Source organism: Trifolium pratense, linkage group LG3 (assembly GCF_020283565.1).
Source record: "Trifolium pratense cultivar HEN17-A07 linkage group LG3, ARS_RC_1.1, whole genome shotgun sequence".
Classification (NCBI taxonomy): domain Eukaryota; kingdom Viridiplantae; phylum Streptophyta; class Magnoliopsida; order Fabales; family Fabaceae; genus Trifolium; species Trifolium pratense.
Genome location: NC_060061.1, coordinates 14,718,412 through 14,736,801, shown reverse-complemented (window position 1 = coordinate 14,736,801; position 18,390 = coordinate 14,718,412). Strand labels below are relative to the sequence as shown.

Here is an 18,390-nt window from a genome sequence, read left to right as displayed (position 1 = left end):
AACCAAAAAATTTATCAGCATATTTGAACCAAAATCAAGAGAGTAGCTTTACATTTTCATCATTTGATTAGAATTAAACTATTTTTGTTAAAAGATTATATTCTTCACCTTCTAAAAGGACCAAATACTTGCTAACCAGATTAAATAAAACTTCTCACATAGTTTCCTTCCAACCGAGCACAAACCACAAAATTGGCGAGCATGATTCAAGCGTAATTAGGAAACACATAGCGAATACTCAACCAACTCAAAATGGAACACCAAAGTTTACTAAAAATCAGACAATTAAAAAAGAAATGAGAAACATTTTCTTCCACCCCACATTCACCCAAACACAAAATACCGATGGATAAAGGAACGCCTTTTTTTTCACAAAATTATCTTTTGCAGGCAACCAGTTATGCATCAAGCATCAGAAAAATAATGAAACCTTTAATAGAACCATCTTGTTCCAAATGATATTGATTCAAAAATTATCTTTCTAAAATTATTATTAACTAGAGTAATTAGTTTAATAAATAAAATTACAATCCACAAATTATCTTTCAACAAAGAGCACCTTTATTGTCACAAAAATACACCTTAATCGCTTGTACAAGGTACCTCCACAAAAAACACCCACTCTTGTATAATGAAACTATACAAAAAGCAGAACATCTAGTTTTCTACAAAAAGCCACCAAAGAAAGCAAGAAAAGTTAACCTCAAATTTGTCTTAGACAATGCCCTCACCTATTGTGTTATCTATTACACATTAAATGACACTATATAAAGTTTCAAATGACTTATAGTGCCAAGACAGAAGAAAAATCATGCAAATGAATTAGAAAAAGAATAATAAGTCACAAGTAGAATCAGGTTTCTTTTATCTTCTTAGATCCATCTTCAGCAGTATAGAAATTTACACTTTGCTTCCTCTTCTGTTGCGTGTGGCACAATTTGTGTAACTTATAGAAAAAATGCAGGTTTATGTGTCAGGAGCAGCATTGGAATCATCGACACTACTAGCATTACCATTCAATTTGCTGTTAAATTCCAAGCCATACATGTGTCCCATTTTCACACGTTTGGTTTCCAAGTATCTCCTGTTTTCGTTTGTGATAAGTGATAACAATGGGATCCTACCGGAAATTGACAAACCATAACCTTTGAGCCCAACATATTTTGCCGGATTGTTTGTCATCAGCTTCATAGAACGAACACCCAAGTCCCTCAATATCTGCAATTACAATTTGAAATTCGAACCTTTTTGAGTGAATGCAACTAAGTAAAATATCTAGTTCTAAGTTCCATAATAATCATGTAAATCACCATTAATTGAATACAGTAAAATAATTAAGATGTTCAATATTCAAGTCACTAATTAGTTATATTATAATTACCTGTGCACCAATTCCATACTCTCTTGAGTCAACAGGTAATCCCAACTCCTCATTTGCTTCTACAGTATCCCTTCCCTCATCCTGTAGGTTATAAGCACGAAGCTTGTGGCCCAATCCAATACCCCTTCCTTCATGACCACGAAGATATACTAACACACCTCTACCAGCAGCCTCAATCTGTTGCATTGCAAGAGCAAGCTGATTTCCGCAGTCACACCTGGCAGATCCAAATATGTCTCCTGTGAGACACTCTGAGTGTACCCTCACAAGAACATCACAACCATCCCCAATGTCACCCTGTTAAACAAGAAAAGTCCAACAACACCAGCTAAATGTCGAGCATTGAATCAAGCAATATAATGATTTAGAATGGAAAAGTTCAAGATAATTGGAAGAGTTTGCCAATTTGCAGATCCTTCAGGCTTGTACACTTACTAGATGACACCTTGAATGCAAAATGTTACAAAAGGGGGTATACATCAATTCATCACTAAAGGAAAAACGACACACTAATAGTGTCCGTTATATGTAATAAATAGACTGGCATCTCAATTTAAGTCAGAATGAGAATGCAATTGCTGGGGAACGCATTCAAATCTGAAAAGATAACTAGATCCCTGAGACTACTAAAAAATTCACTCAATCTTGCGCGTGCAGTAGAGAGGCCGAAACTCAAAGTTTACCTCTCAGTGTATCCTATTTGTGGACCAAGGACCTATTCTTTACTTTTTTTTGCTTTCCATTTTGAAAACTCCATGGACATTCATCTTCCTGCTCAGAGGCATTCTATATCGTATTTGTTTAGTTGAAGCTGAAGAATTTCTGGATCAGAATTCTACAAAGTCATCAGGACCACTCTGCAGAATTCCAAGCTATCTCACTGGCAAAAGAGGAAAGCATCTATCTGAGGTTTTTTGGGACCTGTAGCCTTAGCAGTTGACAGACAATTTGTAATAGTTTGATAACTTAAGGTGCCAATTCCATCGATGCTTTCTACACTCTTAGGGAAGTCATTTTGCTTTATGCCGATAGCTTAGCTTCTACTAATTAAAAAAATATACCTTACCTTCTATTCCTAAGGTAGTGATTTTATCAAACAAGGAATTTAATGGAATGCTGTGAGTTTGAAACTCTCTCTGGATTAAAATGAATGGGCTTTCTAGTATCATTATCCCCTCGGCAGGAAGAAAATAAAAAACAGCAGCATCAATGTGACTCAATTATTTTTTCTTTCAAAAAATAAACATTCTACCTTTATTATCTTTAGTTTTTTAATTTTAACAACCACAAAAAAAATATAACAGTAGGTCATTTATCAGTATATGTTTCGTAAAAAATGGCGGGATTGAAGAATAGAAAATAATGCACCAAAGCAGTGCTGTATGCTTAACATAGAATAAGTGCTGATTGAGCTAAATCATATTGCTCTACATATTGGCATCCCTCCCATACTTAGATTTTTTTCTTGCCTATTTGGTTACAAATTAAAAGTTAAACTATCAAGAAATTTCATGCATATTGCCATCCATATATATATATATATATTGTTCAATATAAACACAAGATTTCTCACCTTTACCATCGCAATATGCTCCATCCCGTCTAAAAGTGACCTGTAACAGTTAGCTGTGAATGGCCCCCACATTGTTGGTATTAGTGCAGCACCAGCACGTTCCACTAGTTTATCTCTCTTCCTTCTATACCTGCAAGGCTAATAGGTGTTACTCCCTTTGATGAGAAACCAAAATGGCAAAAAAAAGTATCCAGGAAGGAAACAAATGGATAAAGGAGAATCAAGTAAGGAACAAAAAATAGATGTATAAAAAGACAAAATAACCACGGAAAAATTTAAACGGTGCTTAAAGGAGATTTTTTGTTTAATAACTGCAATGCAAGGAATTTAACAAATGGAAGATAGGCAAAATAGGATTTCAATTTTTGTAATGGTATATGAAAAATATATTCAGTGAAATGCATAGATTAGAAAAAAGAACTAACCACATAAAATGTATTTGTTGAATTTGTGAGATGTTAGGGAAATGGAAGAGAGAACAATAAGAGCTCTGAATATTATTGATAATCACTGAATAGTAAGTAGGGTGATACAAAAGGCTCAACACTAATCCCTATTTATAGGGATACACAAATTAAATCCTAAATCATGAACAAATCAAAATAATAATAAGTAATATAATATCTACTCTTAAGAAATACTCTTATAAGTAATGATATCTTATATAAGATATTATAAGATATATTAGTATTCTAACAGTATTTTACTGCATCTTCCGCAAAATGCTCCCACATAGAGTACCTTATCAAGTCAGCAATAGATATAATTTTCAAATTTTCACGCTCTGCAAACTGGCGAAGCTTAGGTAATCTTGCCATGGAACCATCGTCATCCACAACCTCACACAGAACTGCCACAGGATCCAAACCAGCAAGTACTGCCAGATCAACTGAAGCTTCTGTATGTCCAGCTCTCTTCAAGATACCACCTTCCCTGTATTTTAATGGGAAAATATGGCCTGGGCGGTTGAAATCCCTTGGTTTTGAATCTTTGGATGCAAGAGCCAAAACTGTTGTTGCCCTATCCTGAGCTGACACCCCTGTGGTGGTACCATGTTTGGCATCCTACAAATGTCATGTAAAAATTTTAAATAAAGCAAATTGCATTGATAAATCACTGAACTACATATGAAAAACCTTTCTACCACAAAATAATAGTTTATTAAAGTTCAACCATTTTTTATGCCATGATGCTATTATAGAATAAAATAAGTTAATGGCCATTAAATACTGGGAGATAATAGATATAAAATGCAACAATGTGAAGCTGGGCTGAATTTTTGTCAAACTTAATGCCTACAAAAGTGCAGTTAAGATGAGATAAATTATTCCCTAAAGTTGGCCATATTATAAGGTGAGTAAACATAGTGTTTTAGCTGTTGTAACAAGATAGATACAGACTAACTCCAGATAAAAAGATCCACGCACCAAATTGTACATACCACTGTCACAGTGAATGCTGTACGGAGTTTCTCATCATTATCCCGACTGTTGACCATCAAAGGAAGCTCTAATCTCTCCAGATCTTCCTCTTTCATACTTATACAAACAATGCCAGTTCCATGCTTCACAATAAAAGCCATAGCCTCAGGTGTTGCCAACTGTGCTGCCATGATTAAGTCCCCTTCATTTTCTCTGTCCTCATCATCTACAACCACTACCATCTGAAGTACTTATGTTAGTTAATAATGTAAAGCTAAGTGGCGTCAATACAAAACCAAAACTTTTAACAATACAAGCATTCCCTGCACTAACTGTTAATAGAATACCCACACAGAGAGCGAGTAACAACCTTTCCGTTCCGAATGTCTTCAATGGCCTCTGGTATGGAAGCAAAACCTTTTGTTGGACTGTCCGAATCAAAGTCATCATTATCATCAGCAAAACTACTTCCTGTTAAAGCCGTGTCTGCTCCCAATGTTCCAAGCGCCACTGCATTAGGTTGTGCCGATTCAACACCAACCAGATCTTCGTTTTTTAGGTCTCCCCCTCCAGAGGCCAATGCAGCTTTAATTCTACTTACAGCATTGAGACATGAAGGGAATTTAGAGCTCAGCCGAACAAACGGCAAATCTGAGCCACGCACATGTATCATAGATGAATTTATACTGCCCATCCCATTGAGCAATTTGAAATTTTTGCATACCCTATATTGAACAGAAGAGGAGACAAAAGCTACAATTAATAACTGTGATATCCAAACACAATGTGCAGCTATTTGGCTACAACCCTATGAAGCACGGGACATCCGACACTACACAAAGACTGATGATTTAAAAAACATCGGACACCGACGCCTATTAATTTATTTATTATAATTAAATAAAATAGTAATATTATTTATAAAAGATCTAAATTGATCAATTTATTATAACCCACTTGGGGTTGGTCTAGTGGTGTTGGCTTGAGTCCTTGGAATATGCTCCTCTCAAGGTCTCAGGTTCGATTCCCTTGGTGCCAATTTCGGTGGGCTAAGTCCATACAGAGCAAAAAAACTCTGGCTTTAAATGGGGCCCCTGCAAGTGGGCGGTGGGATTGGTCCCTTGGATTAGTCGGTCCTAGGGCCGGATACCAAGTTTTCAAAAAAAATTATTATATTAAATAGTTCTAAATTGAGATATAATAGTAATCAAATCTAATGTCGTTAACCCCTCATTGATGCATTTCAAAAAACATCATTGACCAACATTTTTCTAATACATTTTTTATGTGTCTGAAATGTGTCCAATGGTGTCTAAGGAGTGATGAAGCAAATAAAAAATAAATTGTTTTGGAACACTTGTTTGAGTCTTCCGATACGTGTCGTATGAGTGTCATACAAGTGTTGGACATCGACGCACACGCCTAATCTTAGAGTTGTTCGTGCTTCATAGTTACAACCCATCTCAATAAAAGCCAAACCGTCCAACAAAGTTGATAAGGAAGGAATGTTTAGCTAAAGCTTAGCAAGAAATGAAAGCGCTAAACATCCTTTTTTTTTTTTTTGGGTGATTGAAACAGATAAGATTAAGGAACAAAGTGTTGGTCTTGAATTTTCTTTTTGACACAGAGGTACAATTAAGGCCCCGTTTGGATAAATAACTTATTGCACAAACACTTATGTATAAGCTTACATATGCTATTTTTATGGCATCAGATAAATAAAATAAAATTGTTTCTGTATATGCTATAAGCTTTCTTGGAGAAGTTATAAAATAATCTGAAAAAAGCTTATGAAAAATGTGATAAGCTGTTTTTATAATTGTGTGAAAATGGTTGGTTCGAGAAACGATAATGAAAATAGAGAAAGGGAAATTGACTGACCTTGGGCGTGAGAGAGATGGAGTGGAGAGATGGAGAGAAGAAGCCATAGTTATGGGGTTGGTGTTTAGGGTTTCAGCCCCAAATATGGATTTTATTGGGTTTGGTTGCTGCGTTCTGCGTTGTGTTGGATTAGATATTAGATTAGATGACTGGAAGGTTCAATTCACAAAGATCATGACACTTCCGTCAAAAAAAAGATCATGATACTGCGGTCATAATCCAAAATAACATATGAGTATAATTGATATGTACCGACGGTGTAAAATAGTTTTACACCATCATGCAATAAATAATCATTATTTTGTCATGCCATATCAAAAAAATTGAGTGAAGTGGGGTGATGTGGCGGAAAATATGGTATTGATATTGGTTGATAGTGTAAAATTATTTTACACCGTCGGTGCATATCAATTAAATCCATAACTAAATAATAAATAAGATAACTTTAGGTATTTATTTTTGTTAAGTCATTCCTTCAAATGTCATTCTCACACCATAAAAATTATTCTGTTAAGAAGTTTTATTTATATTTTTCTAAAAGAAAAATGTATAAGAAACGTTTAAGTGATTATCACTTTCATTTAAACTTTTTTTTTGTTACACTTTCAATTTTACTTTTATGTGCACAATTTTTTATTTTTGTACAAAATAGTTTCTATGATATCAAGTGACTTAACATTCATATGAACAAACTAGTGAAATTTTAAGGAATAAAAAAATTGATCTTTTGTTTTTTGGTGAAGAAAGAATTGATTTTTTAGTGGACCAGATTCTAGATGTTGCTGACATCATAAAGTTGTTCAACTTGAATCTAGTGTGGCTGAGGTTCATCTACACTTCATAACAAGTTTAATGAATATTGGATGATGGATGTTAGTGGTATATCCACTTCAATTTTATTTTCTCTTTGATATTTTTGTATTATGTCATTTTTGAGTATCCTAATATTCAGGAGAGCTATGTATTATGTCATTTTTGGTATATCCTAAATTTCAGCCCCTAAGACATTTTCAGGAGTTTATTTGTTATGAGAGCTGCTATTGAACAACTTTTTTTCAAACAACGTATAGACACCGTATATCTCCCGAGTCTGTGCACGCAGCCCGACACATGTGAGAAAAATGTATTGTCTTATTTTTGTCTAAATTTGTTGTTCCAATATCTTTTCTGACTTGCAAGTATACAATTCAAAAAGTGCAAAAATATGGCATAATGCACATCTTAATTATGACTTTTATCTTTGAGAATATACAATACTTTTCAATAAACTTATGTCATACAAAATCTTATGACTATAAATATAAACAAATCTGTGCAACATGGACATAATCTCCATAAGTTGTACAGGCAACTCTTGTTCATAATAAACAAAATTTTGAAGCAGATTAAGTCATGTTTGAAATATTCCTATAGTACATTTCAGTTTATCTTGCAAACTCAATTTCCTTGAATCTTCTCTATGATCATATTATTCGGCACCCAAATCTCTGTGTTCTGAAGGTGGACGTCGCAATCTATCAAATATATCATCAAGAGATTCAAATGAAGATGTTGAGTTTATAGAGGATGTATGAGTACTACTACTAAGAGGGAGGAATCTATTCGAGTCAATGTTAGATTTCAAACTTTTAAATCCATGCATCATTGATTCCCATTTTGAGGCTAACACAGACGGAGACGCTGGCCCTAAACTAATGTCCCGACGAGAATCATTTGTCGTAGAGGAAGAATCTCTTTCAACGCTGAAATCTTTACTTGAACCTTCTTCATTCAGGTTTGTCCTTAAGGCTGAATACTTTCTTCCACCAATTTTTCTGCTGTCATTCTGAGTTTCTTCACTTTTCGGCTCTACCATGATGATAGTTTTATCTTCACCGGCGCCACTCTCATCCATAGCCTGTGAAAGTATCATAAAACTAGCATTGAGACTTTTGATCAAATAGTTATTAAATTTTGTTAGCTTTCGAAGAATTGGAAAATGAAAAATTATCAAAACAGGTTTTGAATTTGTACCTTGGTCTTGTTGGCAGACTCAACATCCATAATTACGCTGAAACTCCTAGCTAAAGGGAAAACAAGTTCGCCGACATTGTGCCCTTGCTGAAGAAGAGAACGTTCTGAGGAGAAAAATTGAAGATAAAAAAAAATTAAGTTACGGTAACGCGTCTAAGAAAATGATCTATTTTCACACGACTTAGAAAATGACGTTTTTTTTTTTACAAGACTACGAAATTGTGGCTGCACATAATAAAATGTAGATTGTTTTGTGTTGAAAAAATGGCACATAAAATATAGTAACTAAAATGCTTGAAACTTACCTTTCTGTAAGATTATTACTCCGGACGGATCAAATCCGTCCATATCTTCTGCATCATCACTGAACTTGAATATTTTCCAATTCCCACAATAGTCAATTACTCGGTTAAAGAAATTTCCCGCTATTAGTAAAGTGTATATAACCATGATAACAGGATAAATTTTGTTGAATCCTTTCCCAAAAAAAGGAACAGCATCGTCAATGTTTCCCATTTTCTGCACAAATTTTGTTTCACACTCCGGTGTAAATATCAATCTTTGCGAAAAAGTAATGAAGCAAAATTCACAATGCTTAGATGAGGTTCGTTTTAAGCATTTAAAAGTTAAAACGAACCTCATCTAAACATTGTGACATGTGAATAAAGATGGAGGCAACAGTTAAATACTTTTTCGAAAATGGTTTTTCTATTCCCACCAATATTTATGAGATTGAGAAAGTTGTATGAAATAGGTGCAGCATATCTTGCCACCTGTCTGCAAGAAGATGTGCAATGCACAGGGAAGAAATTTAGAATAACTATAATACACACCAAAGACTAAGAATATATAATATGAAAACGTCGAAAACTTACGAGCATATCATAAGCAAGCTTACGGAGCTTGTTTGTCTTGGTGTCAGTGAGTAAAACATCAACATTCCCATTTTAAACAAGGAATAATATGTACAAACACACATATACATCAAAGGGACGAAAGCAGCTAACTGTGAAAAGAATCGAACAATCAGAAAGACGAAGATATTTAAGAAAAAAGTCAAAATAATATTATTTTCGAAGAGAATGACTAAATTGGAACATGTCTACAAATATCACCTGCACAAGCACTTCTCTCTGTCCGGCAGCATGTACCAGGATAGAGAAAAGAGATAGATCAACGCCAAGTAGTATGGTAGCCTCTGCTAATAGAATAGCGAACGACATGAAGCCTAATATAACGGCCAATGATTTCTCAAGCTGTTTCCTTAATATACATCGCCATAGAAACTCTGTGATAAATCAACATATTTCAGCCATATAAAATTGTTCTCTTCGGTATATAAAAAAGTGTAGTGCGAGAGTATTGTGTGAACAAATATATATTCCTGATTGCTGTTGTGACAATACTCAGCGCAATGCCGCAATTCAATTATGATCAAACACTATGTGCAGTAGTTCAACAAGTACTATGATTTTAAAAAAAATTATTTTCCATTGAGAAAAAAATGACTGAAAAGCTCATAAAATTTAATAATATATGGTGAGTACCAATTGTATCCAGAACTGCACCTACTTTGCCTATTCGTTCAGGCCTCAAGCATGAAATATATCTCCTGCAAGAGTGGAATAATATATATTTAAAGATGAGAGGATAAATAATGAGAAAAAGAGGTGTAGGTTAGGAGCGAACCATCTTGTAGCATCACGACGGTCGTAGTTCTTTATCGTATCCTCTAGCTCAAGGGCTTGTAGGACAAATTTTGTATATTCGCTGCAAATAATAACAGTACTAATATTAATCGTAATAGTTAACAAAATGTAATTAGTACTTGAAGAGAAAGGCTAACCATCATCACAAGAATCCTCGACTTTGATAGAATTCAGAAACCGAATTTTATAGCAAATAGATCAGTATCTACCTTCTATATCGATAGTACTGCTCACGAGCTCTTCTAAGACGACGTCTTAGTGATGCCATTGATTTCTGATCTGTATCATAATCCATGTCACTTTCTCCTAGTCTTCCACCCTGTGGCTTGAAGGAAGGGTCTTCTTCTAACTAGAAAAAACCGATGTTACATCAACACCTAGCAATCGAACATTTAGAATCTATAAATGCTTGAAAATATTATGAACTCGTAGACTTTACCATATGAACGAGCATTTTGTCAATTATATTCATGTAGGGTCTCAACGAATCCCGCTTGGACATTTGCTTTGATGTTGCCTGTGTGATCTGACAATGGCACACCATCAAAATCATATCTGCAAAGAATAAAGGATAAAAAGAAAGTATTTCTTTTTAACAATAAATAAAATGCAGATTTTAAATGATCTACTATACATACACCAAATTTTAGATGCAAGATTCAATACACTAACAATATGCTAATTTAAGCAGTAAATTGTTATGATAGTATGGCTAACTTACAACAATAGCATTTGAAAAATCTTGATGAGCGTCGTCTAATTTGACAGCCATTTTCGCAACTTTATGGGAAAGAACTTTTTGCTGAATGGTCCAATCAGCACTTAACCAAATTCCCTTTGGAATTTCACTCATACCAAATCCAAGTAGAAATGCACCGGTAACAAGTCCAAAGGTGTTAGAGCAAGCCATGGCAAAACCCAAAACACTACCACTCCTGCAAATTATCAAGCATAGAGTAAAATAAGAACTTGCATGGTTTTAAATTGTGGTTTGCAACCACAATGGAGGACACAATATAAAAGATTTTGAGATCTTCGCAATGGCATTGCGGCAACTTCAATTTTGACTGCATGGCAATATTTTGCCACAATATAAAGGTTTCACAGTGTAACTGTAACCGCAATTTAAAAATCAATTGTGAAACCAATCAGCACACATAACAAATGAAGTGATCACATTTGATGATTCAAGTAAATAATAAACGAAGAACAAAAAAAAAAGGCGAAAAGAAAGAGAAGCAAACCAAAATTTGTTAAGAGCTATTAGTAATATCAATCCAAAAAGTCCCACAGAACCAAGGGAGAGATAGAAAACAAGGTTATGGTGTAAGCTTGTCCTTAATCTTGTTTTCACCGTAAAGTCTCCAGCATCTTCGTAACCCTGAAGAAGGGGAACCACAGCCCTGTTTAGAAAAATAATTTAATACAAAACTATGAGTGTTTTTTCCCTATTAACCTAGCTGCCATAAATACCCTAAAAGATCACATGAATAAGGTACACAACTTCATGTCAATTAGGTCAACTTATAAAAAAACTGAAAGACAGTGAATAATAGTAGTGGAAATATCGTCCCATAAGTGCAACTCAATTGGTAGCTTAAGGGGACGCTGATGTGCAGTGGCCTGGGTTTGAACCCGGGATTCCATGCTTAATGCATATATACTCTTAGAATTGGGAGTTGGTGAGGATTGTCCTTACTTATAAACATATATTCAGGCCATTTCGTAACTGATGTATGGCTCTTAACAGACCCCCTCGCGTCCAGCACTATTGGACTTGGTGCGCGAATATAAATAGTGGATGACCCAATCAGAAACCTGATAGCAAGCGACCCGACAGATCGTGGAGGAAGCTCTGATACTATCTTAGAATTAGGAGTTGAACCTAACTACACCCTACAAAACCGGCATATAAGATGAAGATTTCCCTCACTTATAAACATATATTCAGGTCATCTCGCAACAGATATGAGACTCTTAACATATATCAAACACTACACATATCTATTAAATTTCATAGGAATTGATCAAAGGGGTACAAGACATATTCTAATTGTAAGGGTTGTATTAAAAGGAAGAAGCTTACCATGTAAGTAAGAAGGTACTCCAATATGATAAACTCCATAAGAAGGAAATTGCTCCATTATAATTATTATTTAGCGTCTAACAATCAATGAAGGAAAATTTCTCAATCAAATAGACATGAATCAAAAAATTAAAGCAATAAGGTATATAACTTTATGAAAAACAAGATATATAAATGGAAAATACCGTCCATATATCGGCAGGGACAAGGATGATGATGGAGAGGGAGCAGAACCAAGCATAAGCGACGGTGAAGAACACATATTTGGGCACATCAGGTCCAGAGAAATATTTCAATGTGAAAATAACCATGCCAATAGTCATTGGCAATGAAAACATATAGAACACCCTCATTTTAATGAATGTTTTTGTATTTTCTTTCAATTATTATTACATATGTTACTTTTTTTGTTTAATATACATATATGTATGTAATGTAATGCAATTTGCGTACCCCTTGGATCTTTTCCCTTTGTCTGAAGAACATTACATTAGAAGAAAGAGACACAGAAAAGGGAAACCAGAGAGACTCTCTGGTGATGATGTGAATATCTGATAAACTGAGAGGTGAATTTTTTTTAAGTATGAAGAACCGGTCAAAATGACCCTATTTTTGCTCTACACATACTTGTTCTCTTTTAATAACATGTGTAACCCCACCTCATAATCATAACATCATATACTCCTATGTAACTCATAAATAAATAAATAAATAAATACCGTTTTGTCTTGCAGAACTAATAATACAAATTTTTAACAAACCACAAATTAATATACAAAACTAGAATTTTATCTCCAAAGTTTGGTCTAGTGGTGAAAATAGGTCTTAGTTCAAGATATTCTGAGTTCGAGTCCTGCTAGTGTCTTTGGATGAGAATGAGTTAAATGTAAATATTTTTATAAATATTCTCTGAGAGTTAAGGTCTTCCCTACCTTGTACCGAGGACCGTCCCTTCACCCTAAATTTCAACTTTACCAAAATTATAAAATCTAGAACCATAATTTTTATACAATTAGTATTAACCTATATTATTAACCTATTTTATTTCCAAATATCCATTAGCCTAAATTGCAAGTAAAACAAAGTGACCATAATATCCAATGCACTTGAATGAGGAGGTTTTTAAGGGCACTATTTGCACACTGAGCTCAATACCAACAATAAGGTTTCATATGGTAGTCTGCAATTGTTACTGTAATTACAATATCATATTATAGAGGCACCTTTGTTGTAGTCCATTCACCAAAATGGTAAATCCAATTCAATTCAAGTTTGTAATGTTTCTTGGAAAATATAAAAGTACAGCACAAATTTAGTTCATGTCTTATCATTAGGAATAGGACTTATAAAAATTTCCTATCAGCAAATGTTGCCATGATACTAATCATTTAATCAACTATGCACTATCAATTGAAAAATTAAAGTGGGGAGCCTAGGCTCTAGGTAGCGTAACCATCCCCTGACCTCTTCTGATTGACGCGGTAAGCCGCAGGCTTGCTGATGCAGGCATGCAGCAAACCACTCTAGATTTGTTACAATCCAACAGTTTCTTCGAGCTTGTTTAGCCAGATGAAGTGTTCATATACCAAAAGATGTAGCTCTTGCACCACATAGGGACTAGGGTTGCATCCTTGATCCTCTTGAAGAAAATCCTTACTTCAAATAATATATCTTTTTACCAAAAAAAAAAAAGAAAAAGTATCCTCATCTGAGCAATAGCCTAGTATTAACCATTCTAGCCAATATCAACCCTAAAGCCAATGCAGCACCAAACAAAGCATGCAACCTCACACAAAAGTACTTGGCCATGAAAATCTTGTTTTTGTCCTGAAACAACACAACCTAGTTTTAATATTAAAAAATACTAGAAATTATACTAGAATAACAAAGACTAAAACAATAGTCTTTTGCTTACCCTGTGATTCTCTTCGACAAATCTAACTACCAGGTTTCCGACCGGTAATGTCAATGCACAAACAAACTAGTACAACCATATTCAATATTCATAACCACAAGATTAAATCATAAGTGACTGGTCGAGAATAGAAACTATACACGCAAAGAAAGGTAGAAAACCGAAATATGAGATGCATAAAGATGTCGAAACTAAAAGTACTCACAATACAAGTGAGAGGAAGTGTCTTGCTTAGACCAAAAGCAACCAAAAGAGCATAGAGCATCAAGACTGTTACTTTCACTACCTCTGCACCTTTTTCAGTGCCAAGTCTAACCTGAAAAATGTGAAATAAATAACAGTTATATCCACATTAACAACATAGATAAAGGAAAAAGTTCAATATAACAAAGTGCATCTACCAAAGGCGATAATTTTCCAACTTCTTTGTCTCCATCCACCTGTGTTATACACCAACAAAAAAAAATGTCAACTATTTGAAGGTACTCTAATAATTGGAATTCAGAAATAACAGTACCTGATGGAAATGACTGCAAAAAAGGATAAGAGATGTTGTGAAGCCGACAAGGATTGATGCTGAAAGTACTGTTCCACTCAAGGGGAAATGGTTTGTCACACCACTAAAATCATTCAAAAACAACAGTCAAGCGATGGAAAATAGATGTTATAACTCTGAAGTCAGGTAACTGAGATAACCTTGCACTGCCGTGTACTAAATAAAAAGCAGTAGTAGCAAAAGGACCAAATGCTGCAAAACACAAAGGCTCTCCCAGCCCCTGATAGCTTAACCGAAATGGTGGACACTACAACAGTGACGGGTAAATGTTAGCTTATGACTGAAAAGTTTCCCTACAACAAGATTATGATATCACCAGAAAATTTTACCTGATATATATAGCCACAAATAATTGCACACGTAAGAAACAACACTGAACGCACGTTTCCTGCCTCAATAGCAGCCCAAGTCAACCCAGCGAAGCCAAGAGCAAGGCATAAGTATGCAACAACAAAGATTCCTGTGCGGCTTTCCGAATTCAACATGAGGAGAAAAACAAGCCAAGTTATATATTTATTTTATTTTTCATTTCAAAGACAGAAGGAAAAGAAAATAGGCAAACACCAAATGCAAGTTTTAGAGAAACTAACCTTCCAACAAGGTTTACAACTGATTCCTTTTTGTTCTTGTCAACTCCAGTGTCAAAATCATAAACATCATTGCTGCCATAACCATATATAAGAAACTACTTAAGAAAAATCAATAAAGAAACTCCAATGTGAATCTTTGAAAAATCATTCAATTCTATTTCTTATTCAATCTATCAATCCCTCAAACAGCATTGGAATTTACCTTAAGTTGAGCCAGGTAATAACAAGAACTGAAGAAACCAGTAGAACAACATAGCATTTAGCTGAGAATATGCCTGTTTGTAAATAAGCTGCTGCACTTCCTACCTATTTGTGGAATGATATAAAACAAAACTGTAACACTGGTGCATGTGCATTGCTTAAAATGACATGAATTCACAATGCAATAAAAAAAATGGAAAATTTGTGTTGCAGTCAGAATGATGATAGTTTTAATTGCGGTGTGCGGTCTGTAACCACAATAGAGGTTGCAACATAAGGGTTTCGGAGCCAGTTTACAACCGCTATTGCGGTTGCGCAAACATATATGTTCATATTTTTCTACAATATGAAGGACTTTGCTGAATTTAATAATTAAATAGTAAGAATAAAGTAAAGTAAGTATAGTTGAGTCCACAAGTCCTAGCTCAACTGGCAGAAACGCTGAAATTGCTAAATCAGATGCCATGACCGAGGTTATGTGTGTGTGAGTTTCCAATGGATTGTCATTTTGTCTATCTACCAAAAAAAAGTAAGTCTAGTTGAGATGCTCACCGTGAGAGGGACCAACGCAACAGAGTAAATAGGCAATTTGATAGCCCTCCAAATCAACGTTTCCATTGAAACATCCTCTTGAATTTCCTCTCCAACATCTTCAAAGCTGGAACTAGAAGAAGAGGAGGATAATTCTACATTTAGGTAGTGATGCCTTCTTTCAACTTGAAATCTCCTATGGAAGAATTTTTCCACACTACTAATACTACTACATTTTGACCCTTTGGAAACTAAATGACACCTGAAAATGAAAATTAACCAACATTAATGACATGTCATATTTTTTTAAAAAAACTCAACGATCATTATCCGACTCAAGAACCGACTAATCCGAGTAGGGCCCAATTAAAGTCAGCTCTGCCTGGACTGACCAGACAGAGAAAGTGACACATATAGGACTCTAATCTCGGACATTGAAAGGAGCACACTACAAGGTCCAGACCTTTGACCACCATGCCAAAGCCATGTAACATGACATGTTAAATGTATATTTCCATTAATTCCATTTGTATGTATATTTCTATTCTATGATATGATTGATTGAATTGAATATAGAAAGATAAAAATAGGGGACTTGCCTTTTGAATAAGTGGTGATTAAGGAAAAGAGAAGAATGTGTGAGGTTACAACATGTAGCAGCCATTTAATGTTGTTATCCTTTAATAATAATAGTCACAACAACACAAACACAAGCTATTTCATTGCTTCACGTTTTTTCATATCGAGGATAAGTGAAGAGTGTGATTATTATGAGTGAGTTGAGTTTGACAGATGAAGTAGATAACTGAGTGAAAGTGGAAAGAACAAACAAAGAAAACTAAGTTTTTTGAAGTTGTTGTATAAATGGAGATATCATCATCATAATCATATCGTATCCTATCAATACCAATCCTTCCATGGACCATTAGGATACTGCCACCTAAGGTTACTACGGTCACTGTTTTTACTCCCCTCACAATAATTGTAATTTGGCCACTAATGGTATGTTTGATTGCGAAGAGAAATCGATAAGAGAGAAAAAAGTGATAGAGAGTAAGAGAATAAATAAAGAAGTGAGAAATAGCAAGGTTGTCAGAGGTCATCGAACCAGAGAGCTCACCGGTTCAAGGTTCAATTGGTCGGACCGGGTTTAATCGGAGTCGAACCGTTTTTAATTAAATATATATTTTAATTAATATATAAATAAATATATATGAATAATTGCTCAATATTTCATAATTTCACACATTAAAAAGATAAAATATCACAAGTCAACATAACATAAAATTTATAATTCAAACCAAATGAAAAATAGATGAAAAACAAAAACCTTTCCTATTCCTATGACGTCGTTGTTTTGTTTCAGATTTTTTTTTTTTTAGAAAAAAATTAAAACGACGTCATTTTGCCTTATTTTTTTATAAAAATAAAATAAAATCTGCAAAACTGCTTGAACCGCCCGGTCGGTTCGCCGGTTCGACTCGGTCCGACCCCGGTTCACGCGTTTTTTGCCGGTCGGTTTCCTATCCGTTTTTTGCTCAAAACCGAACCATTTTCATGACCGGTTCACGGCCCGACCGGTCCGACCGGCCGGTCCGGTCCGGTTTTGATAACCTTGAGAAATAGATTAGATTTGATGTATTAAGAGAAAAAAAAAAAAGAGAAATTGAAGAGAAAAAAGTGTTAATTATTATGAAAATTACAAAAATGTCCTTAACTAAAAACACCTTCTCTAAAATTGATTGATTTATTTTAATTCAATTAACTAAATACCTGAGTTGATTTCAATTAGATATATAAATTAAATCAACTTAATTAATTGACCAAAACTTTTTTTAAAAATAATGACATGAAACAGAGTAAATTTGTTTTGGCCAAGATGCAATGTTATTAGTATATTGTCGTGAATGCAGGGGCAAAGTTGAAAATTAGTAAAAAAAGAAAGCTTTCTCACATTTCTTCGCACATGAGAGAAGAAAAGGAATAGTGATGGGTCCGACAACAAATTAATATGTCTTCTCAATTTCTATGTATACCAAACAAGAGAAATTGTCTCACCTCTTAGCTATCTCTCTCTTCTTTTTCTTCTCTAACAAACATACCATAAAAGTCCGATCACATAAAAATACACACTTGATTTTAAATATAAGCAAATTTCATTTTTTAGATTGATTGAATAATTAATGTATCTGTTTTTAATTATAAATTAGATATATTAGTTATCTAATCACCAAAAACTATTTTTATTAGCTAACTACTAATAAGGGTGTGTTTGATAACACAAATAAGCTAGTTTATGACTTATTATAGTAGTTTATAAGCTTGTTTCATAAAATTAGAGGTGTTTGAATTTTTAGGATTTTCATTCCTTTGATGATTGGTAATAATTAAAATATGAAATAATTGAAATGAGATTTTTTGAATATTTTTTTTATAGAGTAATTTTTAGATTTTCATGAAAAGAAGAATCAACTTGTATCCGATTACAAAAGTAAAATTTTTTTAGAAAATGCTAATGAATTTTGACGTAATT

At 34.2% G+C, this 18,390-nt stretch overlaps 3 protein-coding genes across 5 annotated transcripts; all 3 read right to left on the bottom strand.

Moving 5' to 3' along the window:
• Nucleotides 1-538: 538 nt before the first annotated feature.
• Nucleotides 539-6,464, bottom strand: LOC123912744 (bifunctional riboflavin biosynthesis protein RIBA 1, chloroplastic-like). Its single transcript, XM_045963303.1, has 7 exons — nt 6,257-6,464; nt 4,746-5,100; nt 4,396-4,617; nt 3,696-4,018; nt 2,955-3,084; nt 1,382-1,678; nt 539-1,218 (listed from the first exon to the last, which is right to left on the bottom strand). The coding sequence occupies exons 1-7, from the start codon at nt 6,301-6,303 to the stop codon at nt 967-969; spliced, it is 1,626 nt and encodes a 541-aa protein (XP_045819259.1). The 5' UTR covers nt 6,304-6,464; the 3' UTR covers nt 539-966.
• A 1,026-nt stretch (nt 6,465-7,490) lies between these two features.
• LOC123912743 (LMBR1 domain-containing protein 2 homolog A-like) lies at nt 7,491-13,019 on the bottom strand. Its single transcript, XM_045963302.1, has 14 exons — nt 12,250-13,019; nt 12,065-12,141; nt 11,223-11,381; nt 10,700-10,913; nt 10,418-10,504; nt 10,188-10,327; nt 9,959-10,039; nt 9,817-9,881; nt 9,385-9,557; nt 9,145-9,275; nt 8,959-9,046; nt 8,575-8,788; nt 8,270-8,373; nt 7,491-8,153 (listed from the first exon to the last, which is right to left on the bottom strand). Exons 1-14 carry the CDS (start codon nt 12,415-12,417, stop codon nt 7,725-7,727), a joined length of 2,130 nt encoding a protein of 709 aa, XP_045819258.1. The 5' UTR covers nt 12,418-13,019; the 3' UTR covers nt 7,491-7,724.
• Nucleotides 13,020-13,312: 293 nt separating this feature from the next.
• On the bottom strand, nt 13,313-16,858 carry LOC123912742 (2-carboxy-1,4-naphthoquinone phytyltransferase, chloroplastic). Of its 3 annotated transcripts, none has more exons than XM_045963298.1 (11): nt 16,457-16,858; nt 15,879-16,119; nt 15,328-15,431; nt 15,126-15,197; nt 14,865-15,003; nt 14,676-14,782; nt 14,497-14,599; nt 14,381-14,419; nt 14,185-14,295; nt 13,980-14,045; nt 13,313-13,891 (listed from the first exon to the last, which is right to left on the bottom strand). In XM_045963298.1, the coding sequence occupies exons 1-11, from the start codon at nt 16,519-16,521 to the stop codon at nt 13,769-13,771; spliced, it is 1,170 nt and encodes a 389-aa protein (XP_045819254.1). In that variant the 5' UTR covers nt 16,522-16,858; the 3' UTR covers nt 13,313-13,768. The 3 variants fall into 3 exon arrangements, with proteins under 3 accessions (XP_045819254.1, XP_045819255.1, XP_045819256.1); XM_045963299.1 differs by having other exon boundaries at nt 14,497-14,596; nt 16,457-16,732; XM_045963300.1 differs by lacking the exon at nt 13,980-14,045 and having other exon boundaries at nt 16,457-16,732.
• Between the last annotated feature and the right edge of the window lie 1,532 nt (nt 16,859-18,390).